The following is a 12,017-nucleotide window of genomic DNA, read 5'->3' on the forward strand; positions in this document are numbered from 1 at the left end:
TAGTAAATTTTATATCAAGTCAATGATGACAAAAGTCGGGAAAGTAATAAAATATGCGTATTTTTAAAACTTTCTCCAAATTACACAAGAAAATTATCTTTCAAGTATGAGTTTTTTGAATTATAAATTCGTCATATTATTAGTTTTTGGGATAAATTTAGTTTATGTCTATAGTTCTCTATGTTTCGTAAAAATTGTTTGAATTCGGTTGATAGGTTCAACTAAGTATAGGACCAGGGAACGCGTGTGCAGTTTTAAAAATGTTCCCGAGAAACACCCAAAATAGTTTTTTCCCCAGAGCTATTTTAGTAGTATCGACTTTTTTTAATAAAGACTTGGCTGAAAATGCAAACATTAATTCACAGTTCAGCTGAGAACTTGAGAAAGAAGGGTTACAGGGATTCAAACTTGTCTATCGCAAATTTGACCCAAAAATAAACAACGTTTCTTTTTTCCAGCTTTTACGTGAATGTCTTGACTTGAACTGTTTAAAATTGGAAGTATTAAGCTTATACAGTTTGCACATGCCCCAACACTGTCCGCAATTGATAATTGCGCACTATCCAACAATTTCTGAAAGCTATGAGAAACCGTGAAATGTTTAGCAATCTCAAGCAGAATTATATTACTGAAGAACTTAAAACTAAATACACAGCTGAACAGAGCAAACCAGTTGGTTTTTATATGTTACGAATGGCTAGAAGATTAAGGCATGCCAGTAAATTTATTAAATATTATCGGAAGAATTTGTAGGTGCTCATCTATGCATCTATTCGTACTTTTTAGAGATAAGTTCAAGTGTTAATCGAGTTGAAACACATGAAAATTTTATTTTTCCTACGTACAGCCCCTAGGTACACAATCTAATGTGACACTTCGGTTTATTTTAACCAAAAAATATTGGTATAAACAAACAATAGGTTTGTTTATATCAATATTAAGCAATTTATACCAATAACACTCATAACACTAAGAAGTGCAGAATTACGTGTATATGACCAGTCTTTGTATTAAAACATGAAATGTTTAATTGAAAATCAGATTCAACATGCTCTCTAAATCTCTCATCAACTATAGTGACAAATATTTACCTAACTGATATTGTTGAATTTTGATAATTTATTTGAAATATAAATAGAATAATTAAGGGCAAGTTGTAGTGTTTTGAAACGATCCTCTTACACAGACGTATTCCATTGAGTGTTTAGAAATGAAGCAAGTGATTACTAACTGATCTTGAGGAGCAAAAGCGTCACGATGCGGTGGCATGACTGGCGCGGGGGGCATCGGGGGCACAGTGGGAGGGATGCGCATATCTTGGTCTCCAACACGCGGTCCCATGCGTGGATCTATCGACCTCATGTCCATGTCTTGATTCATTGCACCTGAAACATAATTATACAATAAGTATCTATAATACTACAGTAATTGCTTTGGTGTAGGCTGGCCACTAACGGTAGAACAGTCTTCTTGCATTGTTGTGTCATCACAGCTGTGATCACCGCGAAACGCTTCGAGCAAAATTGTTGTTATTTTACAACATAACCTAAAATGTAAAAACCGGGCGTCTGGCTGCACTGCCGATTGCGCTATCTATCGGCAAAAGTTGTAACAATTGTCAGCTGGCCTCAACTGGCCTCAGCTGGCCGGCCGACTCGAGTTAGCGCGTTTCAGATTTGAATCGCAAATGGAAAATATTTGTTGGCTGGTATTTTGAATAGAATAAGATATTTAAGAATATGTATTCATTTTTATCGCCTACTAATATTAAGTATTTAATATTTCATTTCATTTATTCATAGACAATAGAAACAATGCAGGTAAAAACAACAGGCCTTCGCCCAAAACTGCTTTAAAACTTAATTTGGAATACACGGTCTAGAGGTTATGTAAATAATAACTTAATTCACACACTATTTTGAGTCCAAAAAATGTATGTACTACAATAATTTTGGATTTATCAGATTAATTAATTTCAAAATACAAATCCAAACCAAAATAGCTCACTGCGTGCGACGGTTTGTACATTTTACTTGAGCATTCATAAACAAATCATAGATAATAGAATATTATTTTGTTGATAATAGGCTATCAGATATAACATTAGCATATTATGCTAAATATCATACTTATATTCCATGAGTTGATCAAATTTCTGGTTGAGGCATTGAATTCAGTTGGCTCAATGACAGACAATATTATTATGTTTCCTCATCTGAGCTTCTACCTTCCAAGCTATTTCCAATGTAAGTTTTCAAAATAGAGATGCTTTCCATGTTATTTAAATGGAGTTACTTACTCCCTAGGGAGTTTTTCTGTTTTTTAGTCCCGAGAGCGAAAAAGTAACACTTTAGTATTATGTTTCAGGGAGTAAAGTAAGTACTTTAGACAGTAGGAGGAGGAAAATATAGTTTGAATGATTGTCGGTGGTTGGTGGTTCAAATCATCACTATCACAAGCATTACCTGAGCACAAGCCTACAGGGAGATTCATCTTGTAAAGACAGAATCTAATTAACATTGGTTTGCTATCATTGCCTGTGATTAAATATCTCAATAAATTCTTATCCATTTGAAGCAACCATCTTTATTTACGTAGATAACAAACTAAACTCAGTAAACAACTTGTTATATTATCAAACATACAAACATCTTCCCCTTTTACTTTCTCAAACATTTTCTTTTTCAACCTTTTCTTTGATTTCATCTTCTTCTTAAAAACCTCTCATTTCTTCTTAATATTCTTCCACTATTGGACTTCACCACATAGGACCGTGGGGCATCAGCTTCATTAATAACTACTCCAGGCTCCTATAATTTTGTTCTCCAATCTTGGATATAAATGGGCTGATTTTCTTTGAAATAAGAAACATGTTTCCGTGACTGCTTATCGTATGTTTCCTTCTGTTGAAATTTATGGTTCTTCATTTGCACTGCTATTTCTTCCCGAGGAAGTTGATGAAGTTTCAAACTATCTTGAGGATAAGGGAACTTCTTTGTTCTTATCATTCGACCAAACATTAACTGAGCAGGAGAATAATTGAAACCCGCAACACAACTATTCCGATAGTTAAGCAAACTCAAGTTTAAATCGGTTTTGCTTTCAGCACACTTTCTTATCATAGTCTTTGCTATGTCCACCCCCTTTTCAGCTAAGCCGTTAGACTGAGAATAACGAGGACTTATTGTGTTCTTGAATTAGCCAAAACAAACTCTGTTACTGTTGTGCAGCGTCATTTCAGAACAAAATACGGTAAACCACCACCAACAAGGCAATCAATTTATGACTGGTATGAACGTTTTGAAAGCAGTGGATGTGTGTGTAAGAAGAAGAGTACTGGAAGACCTTCTGTTACAGAAGAAAAAATTGATAGTGTTCGTGATGTTTTTGTTTACGGAGGTAGTGCAATATTAGAGTAAAAATCAGACTATAGAATTATTCATCATAAATCAGCTGACAAGTGATTACACAGATTTGTGGAGAAGACAGTCTATTGCTGTATTTCCATAAGGTCTATAGTTTCAATCACTTGTGGATGAGAATACTGCGTGAGGTCTACTGTTCACAGAACTACTAGTTAATTTGGAATGAGTACTTGGGTAACTATTATGAATTTTTAAAGTCCGAAGAAGTTTTTGGAGTAACCCTTTATATCTGAGATAGAAAAGATCATTATTTACAAGAATCGACAATTAATATTATATCAGATATACCGGTACTGGAATAGCTTGAATCACAGCAAATTGGCAACTCTGTCGTCCTTTAATTCTCTCTTACTTCATAACGCGAATCTCACTTTATTTTAGAACTACAGTACTATTTTATCTTCAGAATTACTTGAAAATCTACTATGACTACTCTATCATGGACGTTTTCATTGGGAGAGTTCTCAAGATAGTTAGTACTTACCCGGATAACTCTACCACTAACTCTACCAATGAAAACCATTGTAAAGTTTTGTAATTTTCACTCAACTAAATGAACCAGTGGTACTGTAAAAATAGTATTCAAGTACTTAATCTATACTATTCTTCTTAGAAGATAGCGTAATCCAGGAAAATCGACTAGATCAGCGAGTTTAGAATTGCAAATTCCTCAACCTACTGTGTGGAAAATTCTGCGGAAACGTTTGAAAATGACACCTTATAGATTGCAGTTAGTACAAAGTTTAAATGACAATGATAAAGTTGTACGTAAAAATTTTTGTCAAGAGATGCAACATTGTCTTGAAAATGACGACACATTGTTTAATCGCCTAATTTTCAGTGATGAATGCACTTTTCACATTAGAGGAAAAGTTAACAGACATAATGTACGAGTATGGGGAACAGAAAACCCAAGAGAGACTGTACAGCATATACGCAATTCTCCTAAAGTGAACGTGTTTTTCGCTTTATCTTGTGAAAAGGTTTACGGGCCTTTCTTCTTCCAAGAACCATCAGTAACCGGAAGAATTTATCTGGACATGTTAACCGAATGGTTAATGCCTCAACTCCATGAAGATAGTTGTAACTTCATTTTTGTACAAAATGGAGCTCCGCCTCACTGGTACTCAGACGTCAGAGGGTATCTGGATGAACATCTTCCTAGACGATGGATCGGCCGTGCAAGTGAGGAAAACGTTGTGTTTCAGCCGTGGCAACCTCGTAGTCCGGACCTAACGCCCTGCGACTTTTTCTTGTGGGGCTATGTAAAAGACAGAGTTTTCATACCACCGCTTCCTGTTGATATCGATGATCTTAAACAACGAATCACAAATGCTCTTGCTACAGTTAACCGTGAGATGCTTAGTCGTGTGTCGTCAGAATTTGACTACCGTGTTGATATCTGTCGTGTTGCAAATGGTGCACACATTGAACATCTGTAAATTTCCAATAAAAACTTCAAGAATTCTTCTATGTAATCATGTAATTAATGATCTAAACTTTTAAATAATGAATTCTCTACAAGCTATTCAAACTGTCTATTTCATTTGTAATCACCCGGTACAGTAAATTCATCATGACCGTAGATATAGGTATGAAATTTATCACAAGCAAATACAATAGCAAGAAGTTCCTTCTCAATTCGGGCATATTCACATTCAGAAGAGTTCATAGATCGTGATGAGAAATAAATTGGCTTGTTGTTCTGTAGTAAACAGCATCCTAAAGCGTCTTGTGATGCATCACATTGGATTAAAACTGGAATCGTATAATCAAAGGGAGCAATGACCTTGTCACTTGTAAGAACCTTTTTAATGTTATTGATTGCATTTACATGAATTTCTGTCCAACACCAATGGACGTCTTTCTTCAATAATTCTCTCAATGGTGACACTATTTGTGACATATTTGGGATGAACACTCTCAAATAGTTGACCATCCCCAACAGACGTTGTAGTTCAGCTTTATTTGTTGGGTCGGGGAGATCATTAATAACCTTTATTTTTCCGGGATCAGGAAGCATTCCTGATTTAGTAAACAGCATTCCTAAATTCTTCACTTCAAGTACGCAATATTGAGATTTCTTGAAATTAAATTTGATGTTTAATTTCCTCGCTCGTTCCAAGACCTGTTTCACTGTCTCGTCATGTTTTTCTTTGCTGTTTGAAGAAATGCAAATATCATCGAAATAAACCACTACTCCTGGAATATCTTCAAAATACTTTGAAACACATTTGTGAAACAATTCTGGTAAATTACATAAGCCAAAAGGAGAACGTAAAAATCTATAAGTTCCAAATTATAGTGCTAAAATTGCAATATTTAGCAGATTGTTCATTAAGGAGTATGTGATAAAATCCATCTTTTATGTCAAGAACGCTGTAGTACTCTTTATTTCCTAGACGAGGATGAATATCCTGTATTGTTGGGATTGTAACTCTTTCTCTTACAATATACTTGTTCAAATGTACAGGGTCTATGCAAATTCTTAAGGATCCATCAGGTTTCTCTACTATCACAGCATTTGAAACCCATTCAACGGGCTCCTCAACCTTTTCAATAATTTTCATGGTTATCAAATCATCAATTTTTTCTTTAAATTTGTCTTGAATCTTCATTGGTATACGTCTCGCTGAACTGGCATTTGGCATTGCGTCCTTTTTTAATCGAATTTTGCACTTGTCGGGGAAACAACCAAGGCCAGTAAACACATCAGAATAAGTTTCAAAAAATTACGTTTTACCATTTGGTTTCACCAGATTCAACTGAATACAAGCTTCAAGGCCTAGAATCGGTACTGTACTCTCTTTGACCAAAACAAAGTTTATCAAATCAAATCTTTTTTCTGATTCCACTTGAGCAGTGAACTGACCCAAAGGTGAAATTTTAAATCCTCCGTATGCTTCTAATCGAACACTACTCTTTTTCAACCTACTCAATAACACACTGTCTTTCACAATTTCATATGGCAATATATTCACTTCTGCTCCTGTATCTAATTTGAAGTTTACTGGTTTATGTTCAATTAATAATGTTTTGAACCAAGCCTTTTCATTGACAGTGTTAACTAGATATACTGAATCAATAAACTTGTGAGCTTCTTCTATTGCTGTTGAATTTTCCACAACATTATGTAATGGTTGAGGTAGCCTTTGCTCACTCACTCTGAAATTATTTCTTTTAGCTTTATTCAGGCACATTTTGCTAAAATGATTCATTTTAACACATTTATTACAGCTTTTACCAGACGCTGGGCAGCTCCTACCTTCTGCATGCTGCATTCCGCAATAGCCGCATACAATCTTCTGATATGAGTTTGTTTTCCTTTTATCATACTTGGAAACTGGGTACACTTCCTTTCAAGACTTTTCATTTATTGACTTCTCATGTTTTTCACCTTTTTCAACACTGCGATAATAATCAATTATTTTCTCCAACGAGGCGTTGTCTCGCAACACACGTTGTTGCATTTCTTTCGACCTTAACCCCAATGCAATCATAGCTTTCAATAACTTATTCTCTTGCTCTCCAAATTCGCATCTTGTCACTAGCCCCTTCAAAGTTGCATAGAATGAATTAAATGATTGACCTTCCTCTTGTTTGCAAGCTATGAAATTGTATACATTCATGATCTCATTCTTTTTTGGTAAACAATAGCTCTTTAATATTTTTAATATTGATTCTACCGTTTCTGGCTCATCCACATCTTGTAACGATTTATATAAAATCAAAGCTTCATTGCCTAACAAGTTTTTAAATCTTGCAACTTGATTTGGTTGGATTTTTTATTTGTCTCAGTCGCTATAAAATAATTTAAGATATTTTTTCTGAATAATTCGAAATTTTGTGAGGCATTTTCCCCGTTGCATAGTAACGGTTCTGGCTTGTTGAAATCCATGTTCGTCTTTTAAGAAAAAATATAATAATACGATAATTACCCAATCTTATTACTCACTCAATCCTGTCGTTATCATTCTCCTTTTCTGTTTAATTCCTTGACTGCGCTATGTTTAAATATCTTAATAAATTCTTAGCCATTTGAAGCAACCATCTTTATTTACGTAGATAACAAACTAAACTCAGTAAACAACTTATTATATTATCAAACAGTTATCATGTGATTAGGTAACATCACATGATATACAAACAGTCTGCTATTACATTAGACAAAGCAGATAGCTGTATCCTTTTCTACCTCCGCACTGTTGGCAAATTGTAAGTAGACTATTTAGAAATATGATAACTACCAAATATTTTATCTCAATTATGAGAATTTATTATTAAATTGCGGAAAAATATATTTTCTAGACGAATAAAATGTATTTGAGAAAGAATTGATCATTATTAAAACAAGAATCAATATTAATTAATATCAGATCAGATTTACCACTGTAAAATTTGTTGAAATTATTGAAAAAACTCTACTTTATTTGTTTTTCACTAATAAAATTGATAGAATTTGAGTTGATAATTTCTTTCAATTACTAGGATGACTTAAATCACAGCAGCTATTTACTCAGCAACTCTGCAGTCCTATCCTTTGCACTGACTTGATAAGGTAATAAGGTAATATGTATGAGCTTGCATTACCATAAGGTTGCGGAGGCGGCGCATTGGGAAGTGGTGGCGGCGGGGGTGGAGGGGCTGCGTTGCGAGCCATCGGGCTCCAGTGGGGCTCGTTGATGGGGGGCGGTGGTATTCCAGCTGGCCTCGGTTGTGGCGGTGGTGGGGGCGGGGGCGGGTTGTTACCTTCGGCTGCTTGCAGTGGCTGGGGCACTGGGTTTGTCTTGTGCAGCATACTCTGCAATACAATAATAGCATTAATAACATTTGACAATAATTATTCCTACTAATTTATGTCACGATAAAGCAAAAGTGGCCGTAGTCGAGTGGTTTAGACGCTGTCTTTGTAAACCAGAGGCCATGAATTGGAAGAGGTAGAGGCCAGGTACTTTTGTTGGGCTACTCCCGTGTTTCGGGTGGACAATTTAAACCGTAGGTACCATTGCCTAAAAGCAGTCATTACGTCAGAGGCCATGAAATCAATCAGTTGTGACCTGAAAACTCTGACATCAGACCTGAGACAGCCAGGTTACTTGGTATAGTTCATAGATGCTACGAGATATTACATTCCTACTAATGAAACTCGAATTCTCAAACAGTGAAAGATTGGCTGGCGTGGTGGGGATGTAGGGGTGGAAATGTCTCTCTCACACATCATCCCTTCTCACTCACTGCAATTCATACGCCAAGTATAGAAATTGTTCGAAGTGAGGATACCGGCTAACAAACTGGCCTAACTCTTGAAAAATAAGCTACCCCTGTCTTAAAAAATCAGAGTTGAGTCTCATGTGGAGGGAGTCGAAGGTTAATGTTATATCTCGCGGCCTCTACCAATCTACATGGAAGTGGAACGATTCCTTTCATTATCATTATCTAGACATTAGTCACACCTAATCTCATTACTCCCATTCAGTTCCAGCAGCCATCCTCTCTCATAGAATTTCAAAATCCTGTTACCCAATCTCCCTCTCAAATCCTCTCCCTCTCACCTCCTTCCTGAGGTGAATTCCTCAATCTTGTCGCGGTTGTCAGATAACCAACAACCACTTGATGAGAACAATTTTTTAGACATTTCTATACCAGGTCTGTTCCTGAGCGAAAAATTGTAAATTCTCTCAATGAAAATACTGATATCGATTGTAACAGCAATAGTAATCGTAATGGGCTTGAGGAGGTCAGTTCAGATAAATTTATTGAGAATTCCAGAGAAAATTCAAAATTAAGAGTGGGCTTCCTGAATAAACAAGGAATTAATAAAAAACATGTAGTTTTGAATGACTTTGGGAATGATAATGATTTTCATGCTCTCTGCTTGAGCGAGCACTGGTGTAAGATGGACGATATTCCTTTTCATAAACTAGATGACTATGTTCTGGTTAATAGTTATTGTAGAGAAAATTGCAGTCATGGAGGAGTTTCAATCTATGTTAGGCCGGAGCTAGTACCAGATAGCAATTGTTTAGATCTATGTTGTTTCAATTGTGAAAAAAATTGAAGTTACTGGTATATCTTTAGATAAACTGAAATTGGCTCTAGTCTTTATTTATAGATCACCCTCGGGTGATTCTAGTGCTTTTTTTAGAAGGGTTTGAGAATGTATTCAATTTCTTTAGTAGACCTAAATGGAAAAACTATAGTATTGTATTCAGAGGTGATCTTAACTCTGATTTTGATGTTGTTCTTCAGGACGTTGTTGTACATGAATTTAAGAATTTACTAAGACAGTTCAATTTGGCCTGCCATAATAATAAGGCTACCAGAGGTTCTGCATGTTTGGATAATATCTTTACAAATATCAGGATTGACAGTGTTGCATGTGATGTTCTGGCATTTACTTTTTCACACCATGATTGCGTTTGGGTTGATTTAAATATTTGTTCCAATACGGACAGTAGAAAGACTAGGAAGACAGTAGTAACTAGGCCAATGACAGATGAAAATCTCGACTTATTAAATAATTCACTCTCCAATGTAGACTGGAACAGATTTGTGCGTGAAACTCATTCCTTGAACTCTGAAAAACAGGTATTTAATAGATTTTTCAATATAATACATTATTTTAATATGTTCATTCCTGAAAGAAAAATAGTTCTGAATGGGCGCAAAGAAAAATAAGTGTGAAAGGGCGCAAAGAAAACAAGAAAAACAAAACTAAAAAACTGGTACACGCCGCAATTAGCAAAAATGAAAAACACAGTATTGTGCCGTATACATAAAAAAGGACATGCTTAAATATGCTTGTGAAATCTGAACCTTCTACTTCTATTCATAATAATTTCGAGCAAAAGCTTATCCTTATACTCGTGGAAAAGTAAATGGGTATTCATAGTATTCATAAACTAGACCATTTACTTCACATAAAAAGCATATCCTTCAAAAATGTTGAGTCTGGTCAAGAGCATACTCATTTTGGTAGTGAACGGTTGTTTTCGAGATTTTCGGCGCCATCTGCCATCATGTTGTGGATATGAGGGACGTTAAGTATTACAAGACCCGCTTACCTAAACTTTTTCGTGAATTTAAAGCATTATACCGCTTTGAAAAAGAAAATGTACAGTGGCTTGCAGACAGATTCTTGGGAACAAGTGATGAAACTCGGGCAGATGCTTTGTCATCTATTCATAGGATGAAGGTTTGTCTGCGTTATCTAAGTGATTCTGGCATAGACTAAATAAACTTAGTGATAGTCTATCAACTGAATCTCGGACTGTGAATGCAGTGAATGACAGCATACATGAATACGGTACAGAAGTATAGTGCTCTTCTTATTTTATTAAATTTATGTTTTGGAGAATTCAAATAGAATAACTTCTGAAAAACTAATGAATGGATTAATTCCAATATTGTTGATCATAAACTCAGTAACAATGTCAATTCGTTTAATTAAATTATTTAATTTAAAATTATAAACATCTTATTATTTTATACTAATGATTAATTTGATTTAACTATGTAATCATAAATTGTCTGGAATAGATTCGGTGAATTCCATACTCTTAATTATTTCAACGAATTCTCCAATATATTTGAAATCACAAAAACGGGTACATCATTGAAAAATAAAATATCTAGCTTTTTCTCGGAACAAATTGTTTAAACCGGCGGATTGCGCGGTTCGCTGCGTTGTTCAAGTTCGGTTCGACATGTGTAGACTGTGCAATACGCTAAAAAACTTTTTACTGGTGATATTTTCTATTTTTCGAAGTTTAATGATTTTTAAACTATCAAGCTATCGAAAAAAAGGTTTCTCAGAAAACAATTTTTTTCCTATCATTACTTTTTGAGATATAAGCGCCTAAAGTTTGAGCTTCTTGGGCAAATCATTTTAAATTCGGTAAGAGATACATCCATGAAATTTTGAGGATAAATTCTTTATAATATTGTTTATTGAATAAAGCAAAAATTTTCTAAAAATATCAATTTTTGTGAAAGTTATTCAATTTACCAAAAATAAGTCAACTAAAAGTTATTTTTGGTCATTTTTAGTAAATTGGACAATTTTCTCAAAAACTGATATTTTTAGGAAATTTTTGTTTTATTCAATCAACTTTACAATGAACAATTTAAACAAACGCATTCCAAAAATCAAATACAATATTGTTTCCTAATTTCTAATATGTGTTCCCTATAGGCTACCCTGTGTGGGGACACTTGAATATATATAATAAAATATTTATATACAAATTTAAATATTATATCATGAAGAACATAATAATTGAATATGGTATTATATTGAAAAAAATCAATATGTCAATATTTATAATCATTCTTGCACACATTCATAAGCACACACATTCACATATGCGCACACATTCACACATGCGCACAAAGACTTAGAACTATGTACGGAGTGGTTGCTGTTTTTTTTCATATTTAGTTCAATTTTATTTATAGTTAACGTTTCGTTTTTTTTCAAAGTGCTGATGTAATTAGACCATAAATGAATGCGTTTTGAAGAAAGAGACAGTGATTGAAATTTGATACTGTCTTACTGTTTACGCATACCGGACGGGATTTGTGAGTTCAATG

The 12,017-nt window shown here is 34.6% G+C and overlaps 1 protein-coding gene across 3 annotated transcripts in view; it reads right to left on the reverse strand.

The window, feature by feature from the left end:
• The window catches only part of LOC111047184 (cleavage stimulation factor subunit 2), a 61,043-nt gene that overhangs the window by 22,416 nt on the left and 26,610 nt on the right, over positions 1–12,017 (reverse strand). For all 3 annotated transcript variants that reach the window (XM_039439532.1, XM_039439524.1, XM_039439518.1), the window contains exons 6-7: positions 8,016–8,226; positions 1,232–1,385 (exon numbers count right to left, since the gene is read on the reverse strand). In XM_039439532.1, coding sequence (XP_039295466.1) covers positions 1,232–1,385; positions 8,016–8,226 — 365 coding nt within the window. The remainder of the gene's footprint in view (positions 1–1,231; positions 1,386–8,015; positions 8,227–12,017) is intronic.

The sequence above is a fragment of the Nilaparvata lugens genome, chromosome 1 (genome assembly GCF_014356525.2).
Source record: "Nilaparvata lugens isolate BPH chromosome 1, ASM1435652v1, whole genome shotgun sequence".
Taxonomy (NCBI): domain Eukaryota; kingdom Metazoa; phylum Arthropoda; class Insecta; order Hemiptera; family Delphacidae; genus Nilaparvata; species Nilaparvata lugens.